The sequence below is a fragment of the Canis lupus genome, chromosome 27, assembly GCF_011100685.1.
Source record: "Canis lupus familiaris isolate Mischka breed German Shepherd chromosome 27, alternate assembly UU_Cfam_GSD_1.0, whole genome shotgun sequence".
NCBI lineage: Eukaryota > Metazoa > Chordata > Mammalia > Carnivora > Canidae > Canis > Canis lupus.
In genome coordinates this window covers 46,311,069-46,331,480 of record NC_049248.1, presented here as the reverse complement: position 1 = coordinate 46,331,480, position 20,412 = coordinate 46,311,069, and the positions used below count along the sequence as shown (strand labels likewise).

Genomic DNA, 20,412 nt, shown 5'->3' with positions numbered 1-20,412 from the left:
ACATTCCCACCAACAGTGTAAGAGGGTTCCCCTTTCTCCACATCCTCTCCAACATTTGCTGTTTCCTGCCTTGTTAATTTTCCCCATTCTCACTGGTGTGAGGTGGGATCTCATGGTGGTTTTGATTTGTATTTCCCTGATGGCCCGTAACGCGGAGCATTTTCTCATGTGCTTGTTGGCCATGTCTGCGTCTTCCTCTGTGAGATTTCTGTTCATGTCTTCTGCCCATTTCATGATTGGATTGTTTGTTTCTTTGCTATTGAGTTTAATAAGTTCTTTATAGATCTTGGATACTAGCCCTTTTTCTGATAGCTCATTTGCAAATATCTTTTCCCATTTTGTAGGTTGTCTTCTAGTTCTGTTGACTGTTTCTTTTGCTGTGCAGAAGCTTCTTATCTTGATGAAGTCTCAATAGTTTATTTTTGCTTTTGTTTCTCTTGCCTTCATGGATGTATCTTGCAAGAAGTTACAGTGGCCAAGTTCAGAAAGGGTGTTGCCTGTGTTCTCCTCTAGGAATTTGATGGAATCTTGTCTCATATTTAGATCGTTCATCCATTTTGAGTTTGTCTTGGTGTCTGGCATAAGAGAATGGTCTAGTTTCATTCTTCTGCATATGGATGTCCAATTTTCCCAGCACCATTTATTGTCCTTTTTCCAGTGGATAGTCTTTCCTGCTTTGTCGAATATTAGTTGACCATAGAGTTGAGGGCCCATTTCTGGGTTCTCTAACCTGAACAGGCCAATAACCAGGGAGGAAATTAAACAGTCATCAAAAACCTCCCAAGACACCAAATTCCAGGGCCAGATGACTTCCCAGGGGAATTCTATCAAACTTTTAAAGAAACAATACCTATTCTACTAAAGCTGTTCAGAAAGATACAAAGGGACAGGATACTTCTAAACTCATTTTATGAGTTTTATGAAGTTTCATTTTATGAAGCCAGCATCACCTTAATTCCAAAACCCACCAAAAAGGAGAATTATACATCAATATCCATGATGAACACAGATGCAAAAATTCTCAACAAGATACTAGCCAATAGGATTCAACAGTACATTAAGAAGATTATTCACCATGACCAAGTGGGATTTATCCCTGGGATGCAAGGCTGGTTCAACACTTGTAAAGCAATCAACGTGATAGATCATATCAACAAGAGAAAAAACAAGAACCATAAGATCTTCTCAATAGATGCAGAGAAAGAATTTGACAAAATACAGCATCCATTCCTGATCAAAACTCTCCAGAGTGTAGGGATAGAGGGAACATTCCCCAGCACCTCAAAAGCCATCTATGAAAAGCCCACAGCAAATATAATTCTCAATGGGGAAACACTGGGAGCCTTTCCCCTAAGATCAGGAACAAGACAGGGATGTCCACTCTCACCACTGCTATTCAACATAGTCCTAGGAGTCCTAGCCTCAGCAATCAGGCAACAAAAAGAAATAAAAGGCATTCAAATTGGCAAAGAAGAAGTCAAACTCTCCCTCTTTGCAGATGACATGATACTGTACATAGAAAACCCAAAAGACTCCACCCCAAGATTGCTACAACTCATACAGCAATCCGGCAGTGTGGCAGGATACAAAATCAATGCCCAGAAATCAGTGGCATTTCTATACCCTAACAATGAAACTGAAGAAAGAGAAATTAAGGGGTCAATCCCATTTACAATTGCATCCAAAAGTATCAGATACCTAGGAGTAAATCTAACCAAGAGGTAAAGGATCTATACCCTAAACACTACAGAACACTTCTGAAAGAAATTGAGGAAGACACAAAGAGATGGAAAAATATTCCATGCTCATAGATTGGAAGAATTAATATTGTGAAAATGTCAATGCTACCCAGGGCAATTTACATATTTAATGCAATCCCTATCAAAATACCATGGACTTTCTTCAGAGAGTTGGAACAAATCATCTTAAGATTTGTGCGGAATCAGAAAACACCCCAAATAGCCAGGGAGAATATTGAAAAAGAAAACCAGAGCGGGGGGCATCACAATGCCGGATTTCAAACTGTACTACAAAACTGTGATCATCAAGACAGTATGATCCTGGCAGAAAAACAGACAAATAGATCAATGGAACAGAATTATTTTTTAAATAAACCTGTGCTTTAGAATGCCTGAATCTAGAAGATCAGGTAAACAAATTGGTACAAGAAACAGTAAAACAAGTAAAAACAGATTTAAAGTAAAACTTTTTTCTTCCATAGGACTTTTTTCATGGCATCTTTAACATCCTTATTTCTTAGAGAGTAGATTAAAGGGTTCAGCATAGGTGTGAACAAAATGTAACATACTGAAGCCACTTTACGAAGTTCAGGGTTACTTGGGGGTGTGAGATAGACAAAGGAGACTGTCCCATAGAGCAAACTTACAACCCCCAGGTGGGAGCTGCAGGTGGAGAAGGCTTTCTTCCTCCCTTCACTAGAGCGGATTTTTAAAACTGCAGACACAATATACATATACGATACCACAATAACAACTATCGTGGGCAAAATAATGAGGACAGCCAGACTAAATGACACCATCTTATTCATAAAGATATTGGAACAGGAGATCTTCTCAATTGGGTTTGAATCACAGTAGAAGTGATCAATGACTCGGGAAGCACAGAAAGACATTGAGAAGGTTACACTGATTTGAAGGATGGAGCTGACCCAGCCGCAGAGATAGGAGCCAGCCACCAACTGGATACAGAGGCTTCTTGACATGCGGATAGTGTAGAGGAGCGGGTTGCAGATGGCGATGAAGCGGTCATAGGCCATGGCTGCCAGGACAAAGGCCTCTGTGACCATGAAAAGCGCGTAAAGAAATAGCTGAGCCACACAGCCTGCAAAGGAGATGGTCTTTTTCTGAGACAGGATGTTGACCATGGCTTTGGGTACAATAACAGTGGAGTAGGAGAGGTCAATGATGGAAAGATTGCCTAGGAAGAAATACATTGGTGTGTTCAGCCGGGGGTCGGTCACAATGATGCCAATCATGCTAAGGTTCCCCAGGAGGACCATCCCATAAACAACCAGGAATAGTAGGAAGAGGAGACTGTGGAGCTCTGGACGGACCCTGATGCCTACAAGAATGAAGTCAGTCACTTCTGAGTGGTTGTCTCCTCCCTTGTCACCCATGGCAAATTTCTGCTTAAAAGCATAACAGAAGGTCAGCAAAGTTGCCACTATTTCTCTACTATCACATATAACACTTTTCACATTTAAAAAGACCTTGTAGTTGATGGAATGCTTTCAAGTTGAGTCCCATGATGTTCACACACATGAGCAAATTAAAAGTGAGAGATACTTGATGTGCCTAAGGTAACACCACTGGTTAAGGTAACACAAGTAGTTAAGGTTCCCTCTAGAATTTGAACTCAAGGTGAAATATTTTGTACTCAAGTTTATTGCTAATTTCAACACAACAAAAGTTGATGCTTCCTTATATGTAACTTGTCACACGGATGGTTTGTGAGACGTCATTTGTGATTTCCAAGAACAAAAGTCTAACTCTTCATACTACCAAAGACACTTCTTTAAGTTTCATTTATCATTTTGTATTCATTTTTTTTATTAATGCTTTCCTTCAACACAGTAATAAAAATAATCTAGGAAAGGAAGATTAAAGTTCATTTCAAGATAATATGAGCTTCCTGCCAAAAAGAGCTCTTACAACAGCAAGTAAAAAAAAAAAAAAAAGAGCTGTCTTTGACATCTTTAAAAATAAAATCAGACAAACTTCTGGAAAAAGCATAATTTTATTTAAGTTCAAAACTAAAATGTGACTGATGCCTTTATAATTTTTACCCTGTAAAGTTTGTTGACACTGTTTTTGTCTATATAAATCAGGAAATCTAGGCCATCTCCAACTTCTGAGCTTGAGAAAAAATTAGAAACTTCAAAGTGAGGAACAAATCAAAATGCTGACCGTGTAAATGAATATATTAGATTAAAGAGCAAGTTTTACTAAGCTTGTAACCTAATGGTTAAAGCTCAGTAGTTTAAAAAAAATAAATTTTGATTTTCTAGAAGCACCTAAATGAACCTATTTGGTTTGGGGTCACCTTCTAAGCAACCAAAGCAACGTTAGTAAATGTGAAATATTTTTGTTATTTTTTCCATGAAACAACACATTCACTGTCAGCTAAGGCTTACCTCACACATTTTTTCATCACTGGTGGCATTTAAACCAAGTGTCATTTAGGATTTCCAGGAGAGGTATGAATAATAAAAACAAGCAAGTGATCCAAGAAAAGTCTTTACAAAACTTGAAATGAGTGACATAGCAGCAAACAAAATTAGGGAGTATTCAGAGTTTCTCCTTGACTCTCTCCTCCCTCAACTGTAAGAAGTTTACCTTTTTTTTGTTTTTTTGTTTTTGTTTTTTGACTGTCTACAAAAATCCCCCAGATTCTAAAACCTTTGTGAGTTTCTTTGCCTCTTCCATTTTTTGGATCTTCCAAAACTCTGTCAAAGAAGGACATGAAATGGGTTCATATAGAACCAAACCAGGGGGTGGGGGAATGAAATATATCACCATCCTCAGTCCTCAACCCGCTGCTCCACAACATATTTGGAATCCATTCGAGCAATTGCTTAGGAATTTGGTTTTATTAGGAGCAGGGAGGGTGCATTAGGTTTACAGGTTAACATATATGAGGATGATGGTATTTTATTCTAGAACTGATAAAATGAAGCTTTTTTTTTTTTTTTTTTTAGGCATAAAGCTAAACAGAGCATTTCCAAAGCCATCATTTACTGGTTTGAGATGGAAAAAAGAGGGTGGCTAAAGGAAACAGGATGCCCTTTTAAGACATGCTGACATTTTTTTTTTTCACTCAAAACTCTTCTTTCTGCAAAGAGCACAAGCTTAGGAGGTCTTGTCCTTTGGTCTTTTTTAAAAAGAAGGAGGAGGAGGAAAAAAAATCTTAAGTTCTTATACCGAACCAAATGTTATTTTTTTGACACTATATCAATGAAAGTAACACATTATTATTCCAAGGATACACATTTTTGTCTATCTGATTACCCATTAATGTGTTTATTCAGTATTTTTGAGTATCTAGTCTATGTCAAGCATTGTGCTTGGCACTGAATACGAAGACAAAAAAGAACTGAAAACTATAAAAGCTTATGGCTTGATATGATCCTGGATATGAAATATTTATTACAAAATTATAAATATACTTAAGGCATCGCTATATGTCTAGTAATCAACAAGTAAATTCCCTACTAGTTTTTTAAGAACATACTTTTAAAATATTAAACTGTGGATAATAAAACTTTTAGCCATGAAATTATATGACCACAGCAACCTTAGTATAGGCAGGCTTTGAGAGCAATCCTGATGTCAAATGTCTCATCTTATGTTCTGACCATCTTATGTCACAAGTTTTGGTTCAGAGAATGTCAGTGTACCTGAAAGGAGAAGATGGTGGATCTAACCTCGAGCAATAAAATATAGTAAAGTAATATTGTTTATCACTTTTAAACAAAATTATAGAATATGGATGATGAGTCACTTCCATTCATAAATGAATGATAAATAGTCAATATTAGGTATGAAATAATCAAAACAGCAATGATAGAGGATTTTTATGGTTGTGAAGTCTTCAAAGCAACGGACCAGAGAGATAGGATATATGTCACTAAGACTGTGTTTTAGACACCAGTTATCATACTCCCAGTCTGATTTAGTTATGATCTTTCTTCAAGCCATAGAATATAAATCACTGAGATTTATTTCTACCTTGAGAACCTTATATTTATGGCATACTACATTCTGATACTCAAAAACCATCTTTTAAGCACACAGAAAATGTCCATGGCTATCTTAGTAAGTGACTAAAGTAGATACAATTGCTTTGCAATTATTCTTACCTGAACTTATATTTCTTTCCTATCTTGGGAACTTGTTCATGTGAAACTGCAGAGACTCAAATCCTTTTTTCTTTTCAGCCTAGGAAAGATGTATTTTAAAAGCAAAACTATCAATGAGGTTGCCAAAATTAAACATCTCAAATAATGCTTAATCCCCAATAAAGTAAGAGCCTCCTTAAGCCTGGCATGACCGTGCTCTTGGTTAGGGGCATTGCCTCCAGGTCCATAACTTGCCATTACCTATTATTAAAGTTTGCTCTTTCTTTAATATGATTTTGTTCAAAAACCTGCTGTATCTGTCTTCCTGAACACCAGATGAAGAGGATGGACTAGGAATCTTTTTCTTAATGAATTATGGGTATTTCTCTACCAAAATTGAAATAAGAGTCAATGAAGCTGTGAAATTAAGCGGCATGAAGATCTCTGCCTCCATGCTGACATGTTCTGCAAGCCTCAGAGTGAAGATGGGCACAACCTGGAAATTTAAGACCAATAACCAGACTCCCGACTCTCTGACGACCTACAAAAATAGCAGCAGCCAGAAACCATGGTAGTTAAAGTTTTTTTTTCCAAACCCATGAAACTATTTCAGAGAATTGCAGCATAAAGTTTGTAGAATAAAGTTTTTGGAGGGAGAAGTCCCTCTGAGAGAGGACTGAAATAAGTCAATTATAATTTTGTAACAAGGGCAAACTCCAGGGCCATCCCCTGGGAACTGTGTGAGGAGCACTTGTTGAACACTCTCGGGACAATTACAAAGTTATTTTGGACAAGGCTCCTTGTTAGAAAGTTTTTTTCTTATATTAAGCTACAGTTTGCTTCTCTGTAACATCAACGCAGCTGATTGTTCTCTTCTTTGTAATTTCTACCTACTTTTCAGAGCGTCTACCCAAAGTTGAGCTTTCTGAAGCAAAACTAAATCTTCATGGGCTTAGTTTTGGGACAGAAATAATTCAAAATTGCTTGAGAAAGCCTCCCTACAGGTTTATGAAGATTTGTTATTCAGTATAAGAAACGTACACTTGCAGGAGCCTGGGTGGCTCAGTCTGTTAAGCATCTGCCTTCAGTTTAGGTCATGATCCCAGAGTCCTGGGGTCAAGCCTTGGGACCAGCTCCCTGCTCAGTGGGGAGTCTGCTTTTCCCTGTCCCTCTGCCCCTCACCCCAGCTTCTGGTAGCTCCCTCTCAAAAAAATACATAAAATAAAATAAAATAAAAAAAAGAAAAAGAAATATATACTTGCTAAATCAGTATAAATCCAGCCTTTTTCACAAAGACTCTAATAAAATAGCTCATTCAAATAAAGATACATTATATGACAGTCTTTTGAATATTACTACAGGAATTACTTTATTCTGGAAAGGGTTTCAGTTCAACTTTTCCTGATTCTGGACTTACCAAACAACTTTATAAAATCTAAGAAGAGCGGTGCTTGGGTGGCTCAGTTGGTTAAGCATTGGACTCTTGATTTCGACTCAGGTCATGATCTCAGGGTCCTGGATGGAGCCCCATGTAGGGCGTCACGCCCAGCACAGAGTCACAGAGTCTGCTTGTCCCTGTCCCTCTGCTCCCCCTCCTGCTCACTTTCTCTCTCTCTCTCTCTCTCTCAAATAAATAATAAATAAATAAATAAATAAATAAATAAATAAAAATTTTAAAAATATCTAAGAAGATATCAGGGGAAATACCCAACCAATATATATCAACCTTTATGATATGTATACATAACTACAAAATTAATATGTAAAATAACTTTCTGTGTATTAGTAATTTTGTCTACGGATAGACCAAATTGTCATCTCAGAAACTGCTCATGTGTGTGAGCTAAATTTTGTGTTCCTAATTCACAGAGCAGAGAATCCAGAGGATTCAATGAGCTTTGTAATCTAGGCCAATATAAGCTTCTTGTAATCTGGCTCCATAACAGATATTTCCAGCTTCAAGTCCTACTCCTTCAACTCTTTCAATTTATCTCCAATTTATACTATTCCCACTGCCTGAATAAATTTTAGAGTTTCATGACTCCCTACTGTTATTCATACCTATTTTATTGACCTGAATATCTTTCCTACCTTTTTATTTTCACTTCTGTATTGGAATTCCTTAATAATATCATCATCGATAACCCTAAACTCTTACCATCATGTATTTACTTACCACTATATCTTAAAATGTCACCTTAAGAATATAAAAAATAGTGAAAGGGATTAAAGGGGAAAGGAGAGAAAACGAATGAGAAAAATCAGAGAGGGTAACAGCACATGAGAGACTCCTAACTCTGGGAAACGAACAGGGGGTAGTAGAAGGGGAGGTGGGGGGGTTGGGGTGACTGGGTGACCGGCACTGAGGGGGCACTTGACGGGATGAGCACTGGGTGTTATTCTATATGTTGGCAAATCGAACTCCAATAAAAACATATACAAGAAGAAATAAAATATATTTTAAAATTTTAAAAAATACTGACACAGGATAATAAGCTTTGTATCTGGATTTAAAGATTAGAGTTGAAAAAATAAAAGGACACTCTAGTTGCAAAAAACAAAAGTCACCTTAATGTGAATTTCATTACATAGAGTTTCAAACCCAGGGGTCTATTTAGATGTTCTATTAGCATTTCAAACAACATCGTGACAACCCACCTTTAATCTTGATTTCATGGCATTGAGATGTATATGAAAGAGAGGAAGAAAAAGAACAATTGCTTCCCCCCAACTAATGGATTTTCATCCATTTAAGGCATCATAGTGACATGATGACCATTGAGAAACTCATGAAAAAAATTTAGGTTGTATAGAGTAAAATTAAGAACTGATCTTGATGGAAATATCAGAGATGAGGTAGTAAATCTGTGCAAGAGACAAAAATATGTTACTCTCGTGCTCACACTCTCAGCCTGTGCCCCCATTCTCTGCCTCCCTCACCCCCGCACAGCTACACACACTTGCGTTAGCTAGTGGTGAAAACTTTTAATGAGTTCTATCCTAGTTATTAAGTTACTGTAAGTAATAACACAATATTTTCTATTATATAAGAAAATATTTTTAATTCAGTACTTAAAATAATCACCAAGTTCATTCTATTAAAAATTTGCAGTGCTACGGTGATTATCCAAATTTGGAACACCTCACCTCAGCTTGAATATGGCCCAAAAAAACAAAAAACAAACCCACATAATTACCATCTTCTCCTTATTTAACTTTCCAGATTTATCTTCCTAAAATGTTATTTTAAGAGCACCTGGGTGTCTGAGTCAGGCATCTGCCTTTGGCTCAGGTCGTGATCCTGGGGTTCTGGGATGGAGCCTCTGAGCAGGGAGTCGGCTTCTCCCCTGGCGTCACCCCCCCACACCCCGCTGTTTGTGTCTTGTGCTCTCTCATTCACTCTCTCCCTCTCTCAAATAGATAAAATCTAAAAAAATTTAAAAATAAATATTATTTTAATCATGTCACTCCTTTCTTCTTTTTTTATCTTTTCTGGGATTTTTAAACCTTTATTTAAATTGGTTAGTTAACATACAGTGTAATACTAGTGTCAGGTGTGCACTACAGTGATTCGACACTTCCATACATCACTCATTGCTCATCACAAGCGCCCCCCCTGGATCCCCATCATTTATTTCACGCATCCCCCACCTCCACTGCAGTAACCAGCAATTTGTTCTCTGTAGTTAAAAGACTCTTTCTTGGTTTGCCACTATATCTCTGGGTTTTTTTCCCAATTTGCTCAGCTGTTCTATTTCTTAAATCCACATACGAGTGAAACCAGACAGTATTTGTCTTTCTCAGACTGATTTATTTTTGCTTAGCAGAATACTCTGACTCCATCCACATCATTGCAAATGGCAAGATTTGATTATTTTTATAGTTAATATTCCATTATATATGTACACTTATGCATCTATATGTATATAAATATATATACACCACATCCTCTTTATCCATTCATCATTTGACGGACATGTGAGCTGTAAACGACTTATAAATCTAACTAGCCCAACCAGCTAGGTTTATATCAGATTCAAATCTATTCTTTATTTTTGCCTTATGCTTTTATTTTTTTTCAAGTTTTATTTAAAGTCTAGTTAGTTAACATATAGTGTAATATGGGTTTCAGGAATAGAATCTAGTGATTCCTCTCCTACATATAACACCCAGTGACATCACAAGTGCCCTCCTTCATACCCATCACCCATTTAGCCTATTCCCTTGCCCACTTCCCTTCTATCAACCCAAGTTTGTTCTCAGAGTTATGATTTGCCTCTCTTTCTTTTTCTTCTGTTTCCCTACGTTCATCTGTTTTGTTCTTAAACTCCACATATGAGTGAAATTATATGGTATTTGTCTTTCTTTAATGGATTTGTTTTGCTTAGCATAATACACTCTACCTCTATCTGTCACATTGCAATTGGCAAGATTTCATTCTTTTTGATGGCTGAGTAATATTCCTTTGTGTATATACACCACCTCTTCTTTATCCACTCAGAAGCCAATGGACGTTTTAGCTCCTTCCATACTTTGGCGACTGTTGATCATGCTTTAATAAACATGCATGTAACTCTTTACATCAGTGTGTTTGTGTCCTTTGGTAAATACCCATTAGTGCAATCGCTGGACCCTAGGGTAGGGTTTATTTTTTACTTTTTTTTTGTTTTTTACATAGACTCCATGCTCAGTGTGGAGCCCAGTATAGGGCTTGAACTCACGACTCTTGAGATCAAGACCTGAGCCAAAATCAACAGTTATATCCTTAACCAATGGAGCCACCCAGATGCATCTCAAAGGTTTTGAACTGTTGTGTTTCTGCTTTCATTTGTTTCCATGCATTTTTCTATTTCTTCTTTGATTTCCTGGTTAACCTTTTCATTCTTTAGTAGGATGTTCTTTAACCTCCATGTTTTTTGTGGTCTTTCCAAATGTTTGTGTGTGTTTGACTTCAAGTTTTATAGTGATGTGCCCTGAAAACATGCATGGTATGATCTCAGTCTTTTTGTGCTTGTTGAAGCCTTATTTGTGTGATCTCTTCTGCAGAATGTTCCATGTACACTGGAAAGAATGTATATTCTGCTTTAGGATGAAATCTTCTGAATATATCTGTGAAGTCCATCTGATCCATTGTGTCATGCAAAAAGCCAGTGTCCATCTAGGTTAGCTGCTCTCAGCATCTCTGCTCCTATGCTAATGAACAAGGAAGCTCTTTGGCACCTGCAGGCTCGTTTGTCCCCAGAGAGGCAGTGCCACCTTTCCCAAATGCACTCCAAGAAGGGAAGCTATATCTCCCACTGTGATCCGGGGGATCCTCAGATGTTGCTGTCTGCTCCCAGTGATATAAGAAAGACATTAGGGTTCAAAGCCAATGGCCAAGAGAGAATTCTTGAGATGTCTTTGATGCAAAAAGATGATTTTATTAAAGCACAAGAACAGAATCTCGGGGCAGAAAGAGCTGCACTGGGGTCATGACAAGTGGCCCATTACATATTTTCAGGTAGGAAGGGGGCTAGGGATATCATGAGTCTCTAAAGAATTTTGAAGTAGTTTCCAGGACCTTGAATAGGCTAGCTATTGTTGGGAAAGTTCATTTATTACCATCTAATAAAACTTGAGTCATGAGACCTTTCAGATGTATATTGGTGGGCATGTGCTTGGGGGATGACTGCCAACATGTATCTTGGGAGATTTAGAGATAAAGAAAATTTCTAGAGGAATTTATATATGTTAAAGTAGACTTAGAGCATCCTGGAGGTCAGGCTAGGATTGCCTTTTGCCCTTAGCAGAGTATTAACATCGAGGCAGCTGAGTTCCTAGAGGAATGTCAAGGACTTGTCAATGAGCTGTAGGTAGTAAGGAATTTTAATAATTTCTCTTTTTCCTTTGTTTCCCACATCACCAGACCCCTGACATCTTTCTCCACAGGAGCACTGCAGCATCCACCTGATGATGGCACAGACTTCTAAAACTTAAGTCTTTGAGCTCTACTACTTGTAAAAACTTGCAATAATCAAGCCCTCTTATTTTCCTTGTCAATGGTTTTGAGGAAGTGTTTTCCTCATGCAATACCCTGTGCTTCTCTCTCTCTTTCTCTCTCTCTCTCTCCCTGCCACTCTCTTTTTTTTCTCCCTCCCTGATCAGGGATCCTTCACTTCAGGAGCACCAGAGATTCTTTTCTCTCCCAAATACTGTCTCCTCATCTCCTACCTATTCCAATCTGGCCTATTTCCTCCCTCAGATTGTGCAACTTGTTCTCTCATTCCTCAGATCGATTTCCTGAGTGTTCAGAATGATTTGATATTTATCTATCATTATACTCTGTTTCTAGGAGTTTGACTTTTTAAAATTCCACACGTAAGTGAGATCATTCAGTACTTGTCTTTCTCTGTCTCACTTATTTCACTTAGTCAAACTCATAAAAAGAGTAGAATGATGATTTCCAGAGGCTGAAAGGTGAAGGAAACGGTCAAGGGTAGTCAAAGGTACAAACTTCTAGTTACGAGTAAGTTCCAGGGTCTTACTGTACAGTGTGCTGCCTATAATTAATTGTACTATATACCTGAAAATTGCTAATAGAATAGATCGTAAATGTCCTCACCACACACACACAAAATTTAAGTATCTATGTGAAGAAACGGATGTGTTAACTTAACTTTATTGTGGTAATCTTTACATAGTCTATACAAGTATCAAACAATCATTTTGTACACCTTAAATGTATTCAGTGCTATATGTCAGACATATCACAACAACACTGGAAAACAATAATAATAATAAAAGTTAGTACTTATATGTATATAGTACATATATATGTATTGGTAGAAAGTCAATACATCTAATGTTGCATTAACATACACGCATGTATTCATAATGAAATAAGAAGGAAATGCTCAACTTTTTATTTGTTTGTTTAAGTGGAGTTGAATAATGGAGATTTTTGTGTCTGGGAAATTCCTGAAATCATTGAAAAAGTAACAAACTATTCCTTGCCTGTGATATGTAAAATTCTTCTGAGCATTTTCTCAACCATTAAAATGTACTGCTAGGGATGCCTGGTTGGCTCAGCAATTGAGCGTCTGCCTTTGGCCCATGGCGCGATCCTGGAGACCTGGAATCAAGTCCCACATCGGGCTCCCTGCATGGAGCCTGCTTCTCCCTCTGCCTGTGTCTCTGCCTCTCTCTCTCTGTGTGTCTCTCGTGAATAAACAAGTAAAATGCTTAAAAAAATAAAAATAAAATGTACTGCCAGTTGGAGTGGCTTTCTGATTTACTTGCATTGCATTTCACTCTGTCCATTTTCAAGGGGAGTAAGATTGGACATTTGAGGAGACTATACCTGTTACTCTGAGTGGCGGTGTGAGGGACTGTTCCTTCAGTGAACATATTGCATGGCCTTGGAGAGAGACTCTGGGCTGTCAGCTCAGATAAATTCATCAAATACTCCTTTCAGAACTCTTGTGTCAGTTACATGATGTGGCCAAAAATCCAAATTGTGCAGTTGCATTGTTACAAACATGCAATATGCTGTAAAAACTCAGTACAATTTAAATAAAATCTTTGTATTAGTAAAAAAAAAAAAAAAAAAAAAAAAAAGAAGCCTTCTTAACAGACTGAAGATTCCCTCATAAAACTGTGATGTATCTGTACTATTGATTGGTAACCAATGTGTTAAAGGAGCCAAAGATTGACTGCACTCTTCCCTCAGTTATAGCTCATTGATTTGCTTTCAAATTAGCAAATCTATCTTTCCTTCTGTCTCTCTGCCTCTGTGTCTTTCTTCTTCTGTTACACAACCTTGGAATTGTATTTGATTTTAGAGTCTGTACAGTTCCAGCACAGTGGGGAATCTGCATGGATAAGACTACCATTACATTTTCAATAAAATGTCCTTCTTTGCACTGACCTACAAGTCAATAAATTAATAAGTATGTTATTCTTTCCTCCCATAATTTTTTTAATACAAGTAGGCAAGATGCTACCTAGAATTGTGTATCATACTTATGGGTAGCACTTTTTCAGTTATTCATGGTATGAAGATATTGAGTATTTTGTTTGTACTGTTCCAGTTCTGAGCTATAATATTTCATCGTATAATTGAAGAAGAGTTTTTCATAAATAACTTTAAAGACGAGCAGCCTGGGTGGCCCAGTGGTTTAGCACCTGCCTTTGGCCCAGGGCGTGATCCTGGGGACCCGGGATGGAGTGCCATGTCGGGCTCCCTGCCTTTTACATTAAAAAGTATTGTTTCAAAGCTTTTGTCTGAGTACTTTGGCTGTTTCAGGTGAGAGGCTCTTGTTACCTTATCCTGACTAGAAGCTGAAGTTAATGGATTTTTAAATATCAAAAGCTAAAACTTCTTTTCATTTTTTCAGTTGGGGATTATTATATATGTTGAATGGATCATAAAGAAATCTTAGCTGAAAACTCATTACTAAAGAAAAAAATATATATATAATATTATGGCCCACAAATCAGAGCACTGTTTAAGAAGTTGAAAAGAGGTAATCCACACTGCATTCACAATGAAACCATCCCTACCAAACAAGCCAAGAGCCTTCCCATTGGGATTTATTACACCCAAGTTATGTGGGGTTAGTAATTACTTTTTAATGAAATTTAAATTAATTAATTCTAAAGTAAATTTTTTTAATCCTTTTGTCTTACTGTCATGTAAACATATCCAGATTTGTGATTTTTTTCTGTCACTACCAATGTTATTATTTTGTATTAACTTTCAGAATAAAACCAGTCACTTAAAAAGAGAACCAGTTATCCAACCATGAGATATACAGGACGTTTTATTCTGTCAATATATTGTTCACATAAGCCATTGGAAATAATCTTTTAATACGTTAGCATTAAATTATTTTTGAACAACAACAAGAAAAAAAGCATGATCAAACACCTTACCATTTCAGCATTTTTAAACATCTAATTTGGGATGAATAGAAACAGGCTCCAGAACAGCTAGAGTGAAGATAAGAAAGAGGAGGAAAAATAAATTAATTCATCTATATAAAGAATAGTGAGCGAAAATGGGCTATTAAATAGTCCATCTCATAGGACTCAGTATTGGATGTCTAGTAGATGGTCATTTAGCATTTACTAAGTCAAAATTACCTACTTTGATCATAACTATTAACCCTAGAAAATATTCCTTGGTAAATAATCCCTCTATGCAAATTACAAATGCATGAGGATTTTATTACACTATCACTGAATCTGTCACTTACACCCAAAAAATATGTGTATGTCATACTATTATGCTGAAAATTAACAATTAAAGGAAAAAGCATTAAACATTTATCCTCTCTTTTCTGAAACATTTATCCTTTTTTTTGGAAATAGAATAGGAATTCTATTTCGGGAAAAAAAAAAAACTGTCCTATCAAAAAATGGCAGCCAATAAATGTAGAGGCCATTAAGGAATAACTTGCTCAAGAATCATCAGTTTTTTACAGTTTTTTCGGCCATTAGCCGAAAGAATGAAATAGAATTAGGTATTCACATGGCATTAAAGAATCACACATAAATTATTTGCTATTGTAAATGGGAAAAAAATTCTCCACATAATTTTAAATCAACAAGATCAGCTGAAATCACCTTAATCCAGGGGTAAAATTCTTCATCACTAGTGGGGTACAACTTAACATGATGTATCTGTAATATGATATAACAAGAATATGTGTCTGAGGTATTCCTGCCAAAAAAGTTTAAATTGAATTGAGACTTTAGGTCTAATTTCCAGTTTGCAAAAAATACAAAAAGCAGAAAAAAAGTTAAGTATCACCTCAATGAAACAATAAGACAAATTCACACGGATCATTTTACACAAAAATAAGCCTGATCTCTACAACCAATCAGTATTGTGGGAAAAAAGTGCTCAACTGTTCTTGATTCTAAAAGAAAACTGACACACAGGAATTCCTGGGTGGGTCAGCAGTTTGGCACCTTCCTTCGGCCCAGGGCGTGATCCTGGGGTCCCGGGATCGAGTCTTGCATTGTGCTCCCTGCATGGAGCCTGCTTCTCCCTCTGCCTGGGTCTCTGCCTCTCTGTCTCTCATGAATAAATAAATAAAATCCTTTTTAAAAAGGACCTGTTTTTTTAAAGGCCTTCAAGATAATTATCAATTTCTTCCTTCTTACTTATTATAAAATAATACATTGGTCCCTGGTACTACCACAGCCATCCAATAATGTCGTGGCTGACCTGCGGAGGATGGCAGGACTGAAGATAGGGAGAGACCTGTGTCCCTGTTGTGGTCCTTGTGCGGCTGAACCCACCCTGGAACCCAGGCATCTCCAGCAACCTTGTTCTACGAATAGACCCCATGAGCTTCCAGCTACCTTCAGTGAGTCTTTAGTTAACTCGGTGCCGAATGCCTCATATTTGATTCAGCACATATGACTGGAAAGAAAGATGGGAAAGAGTGATTTGAACACGTGATCTAAAAACAAAAAAAATGAGACTGCTTAGAAGTCATCGAAGCTTCTGTTTCCCTTGTCTTTGGAGACTTGTCTAGCAAGAAGTTGCTCCCAAGGTTTTCTAACTTCATCAAAGAAAGCCTGCAGATGTTTTCTTTCTCTTTTCTGCTGGCTGAGCCATAGCCAAATTCTTCTTAGTTAAAAAACAAAACAAAATCAAACAAAGTCCTGGAGATATCTACACATTAAAAGGATCTTCTTAAAGCCCAGCCAGAAAGAATAATTTGATTATTACTTTGAAACTCTCTAGCCATGAGTTCCTTTACCTAGTAAATGTGCTTTCAAAGTCAGAATAAGGTTTCTATCTTTAAGGTCATACTTAAAGGTGAATAAATTTGACTACTTTTAAATTTTTTGAACATCTGTATGACAAAACAGACCATAAACAATATTTTTAAAATAACCTACAAGCTCAGAGAAAATGCATGCAGTGACCACAACATCAAAGGATTAATATCCAGTATACATAATTATTTCAAATAAATTTTTAAGAAAAAAACAATTAATGGACAGTGGGTTAAGGATAATAGGCAATTCATATAAGGGGAAACTTAAGAATTTTAAATTGCACTCAATACCACTAACAATCAAGTAGGCATTAGAATCCTTATTTTTTCACACCTGCCAAACTGGCACATGAGAATCAAGAAAAATGGAGGTTCTTATATTTCATTTGTAAATTGGTACAACCCACTTGGAAAGCCACTGATGAATACCTAAGAAAATAGAAAATACGTATATTGCATAACCCAGCAATTCCAATTCCAGGCATATACCCCAACAAGCTCTCGGGTAAGTGCACAACAGACATATATGTGGAAGTATTTTTCAAGAAAAATGAAAACAAAATTCTAACCAATGTGATATTCAATAAGCAATGTATTGATCTAAATGTTACAGTTTTTATGCATGTGCATATACATCTATTTATGCATATTAGGATGTGTACATCTTGCAAACAATGATAATGAATGATGGAAAGAAATTAAATAAAATATATGGAAGGACATAGTTTTCATAAATTGTTAATATACTGAATATATATGTATTATCTGTGTGTCTAAATATAAGTAGCAGAAGTAAAAATCTATGCATGGAAGAGAGGATAAAATGATAGAGACATAAGATTTTAGTGATGAAAGTATCAATTTCTTGTTTAATTTTAAAAAGAGAGAGCTTGGAGCAAATATGGAAAAAGTTAAACCTGTTGAATTGAGGTAGTTCATAGATGCCACATGTTTCACTCTTTCCAGTACTTTCCATAGCGCTGAAGTGTTCTTATTTTAAGAATTAAAAGCAAGATAAGAAGTTGTCTTAGCAAAAACTAATGGGTATGGGCTTAGTCTTTGTCTTCACTCCCCCGCCCTTGAATGTCACGAGAAACCCACCTGTCTCGTGTGCCCTGCCAGTCACAATAAAGCCACACCAGCCCGTCCCAAATTTTGCCCGCTGACTTAATCCCACAGTCTAGCTCACCATCTACGTCTCCTATGTGTCACAGTTTGGAGTGATTGACCACATTCTCGGATGAGCCATCAGGTGGGCAGCAGCCGTGCAAACCCAAACACCTCCCCACACACATCACTGGATTGTTACTGATGGAAAACAGCCAGTTTTGCCCGAGATGCAGGGCTTCTTAGGGCACGGTGGCTTCGTACAGAGCAAACTAGTGGCAAGTATATTTTTCCTCTGACCGAGGTCACTGGGGCTCCAAGGACCAAGACCAAGCCTGGGGTGGGGGCGGGGGACAGCTACACGGTTCTTTCTTTTCCAGACCCCACTTCAGCTTTGTTTGACTTGGAAGAAGGGAAGAAGAGAGATATGGGACAAAACTGATATGAGCAAATAGACCCCTAGATACACGTCTAAAGGACTTAGACATACACCTCATTATCTCTATTTCTACAGTAATATTTGCTCTGTACCTAAATAAGTGCCCATCACGTAAAAGGCGCTCAGCACAGGTGAGTTCTGTTCGTTATTGTTCCCGCAGTGGGTGCGGATCCACTGCTTCCTAGCAATACAGGCCGGGCTGCGGAGAAACGGGGAGCGGACTGGGTCTACATGCTTTGAACAATGTATTTCCTAAAACCAGTCAGGGGCAATGGTTTATGCATGTGACATAAACCTTCTGCAGTCACTGTTTAAGAAATAATAGGCTTCAGGGGCGCCTGGGGGCTCAGCGGTGGAGCACCTGCCCTGGGCCCAGGGCGTGACCCCGGGGTCCTGGGTTCGAGTCCCGCGTCGGGCTCCCTGCGTGGAGCCTGTTTCTCCCTCTACCTGTGTCTCTGCCTCTCTCTCTCCCTTTCTGTGTGTCTCATGAATAAATAAAATGTTTTTTTAAGAAATAATAGGCTCTAAATCTTATAAGTTCATGAAATACATTCATCTTTGTTAATTAAAAAAAAAAAATTGTATGCAGACGGGGTTTGTGCTCGCTTACGGGGCCACCCAGTAGAAGGAGCTCTAGTACCCGGAGGCCTGAAGCTCCTGCACGTCCAGCGAACGGTTCCTGGAGGGAAACACGCAGCCCGACCGCGCGACCGAGCCTGCGACGCCGCGGAGCACCAGCAGGGGGCAGCAGCAACCCGCCTGCGCGGCCCGCCCCCGCCCCCCCCCCCGCCCCCCGCCCGCCGGGCGATGCTCGTGCCGCCGAGCCTCCAGCCCCCGGCCGCCGAGCCTCCAACCCACGGGGCCGCCCAGCCTCCAACCCACGGGGCCGCCCAGCCTCCAGCCCCCCGGGCCGCCGAGCCTCCAGCCCCAGGCCGCCGAGCCTCCAACCCCGGGCCGCCGAGCCTCCAGCCCCAGGCCGCGGATCCCAGCGCCAGCCGGTCCATCTCGCGTCTTCCCCCGTCCTCTTCCAACGGGGACAGCGCCTTCCGGACCATGACGGCGTCCATCCAAAGGGAGAGCCAGAAAGGGAGATAGAACATGGAAGACTCCTAACTCTGGGAAACGAACTAGGGGTGGGGGAAGGGGAATTGGGCGGGGTGTAGGGGGGACTGGGTGACGGGCACTGAGGGGGCACTTGATGGGATGAGCACTGGGTGTTATTCTATATTTGGCAAATTGAACTCCAATAAAATATAAATTTATAAAAAATTTAAAAAAAAATATAAAGGGAAGGAGCCCAGGCCCACCCAGCGCTGGGATCCGAACCCGGGCCCTGTGGCCTCAGGGCGCCACATCCAGCCTTCGGTGCCTCCTCCTTCTTCTCCTGCCACAGAGCCCTAGATGCTGTGCAGCCCAGGCTGCGTGGACGGAGGGGCAGAGACTGCGGGGCGGCCGCCCCTGACCCACTGTACCCCCTGGAACCCATTCCCTGACCCACCTCCATCCCCCCCAGGCCCAGTTCCTGACCCACCTCCATCCCCCCCAGGCCCCTCTCCTGACCCACCTCCATCCCCCCAGGACCAGTTCCTCACCCACCTCCATCCCCCCCAAGGCCCAGCTCCTGACCAACCTCCATCCCCCCCAGGCCCAGTTCCTGACCCATCTCCATTTCCCCCAGGCCCAGCTCCTGATCCACCTCCGTCCCCACCCCTAGGCCCAGTTCCTGACCCACCTCCATCCCCCCCAGGCCCAGTTCCTGACCCATCTCCATTTCCCCCAGGCCCAGCTCCTGATCCACCTCCGTCCCCACCCCTAGGCCCAGTTCCTGACCCACCTCCATCCCCTCCCAGACCCAGTTCCTGACCCACTGCCGTCCCCCCCTCCCCACCTTGCTGCCAGCAGGGAGTTTGGAATCAGTGAGGCCTCCCCAGGTGGCTGGAACCTGGCTCCCATCCGCGACAGGAGGAAGGCTTATTCCTGGGGTTGAAGCAGGACCTTGGGTGACCCTGGCATTGGCCCTACAGCCAGACCCTCCTTCAAGCTAAAGACAGAGTGGCCACCGGCCCTCCTGAGGGGCTGGAAGACCCAGAACTCGGGCCTTTACTTCCACACGGGGCAAGTCCTGTGCCAGGAAAACCAGTAAAGTCCATCCTTCGCTCCTCAACCTGGACTCAGCTTTGTGGAAGGAGGGACAGTGCGATGGCCTAGAGACAGTGGGTCTGCATGGTCCCTCC

General features: G+C 39.7%; 1 protein-coding gene across 1 annotated transcript; it reads right to left on the bottom strand.

Annotated features, from left to right (window-relative positions):
• Positions 1 to 2,194: 2,194 nt before the first annotated feature.
• On the bottom strand, positions 2,195 to 3,136 carry OR9K7 (olfactory receptor family 9 subfamily K member 7). The gene has a single exon (NM_001388756.1). It carries the CDS (start codon positions 3,134 to 3,136, stop codon positions 2,195 to 2,197), a length of 942 nt encoding a protein of 313 aa, NP_001375685.1.
• Between the last annotated feature and the right edge of the window lie 17,276 nt (positions 3,137 to 20,412).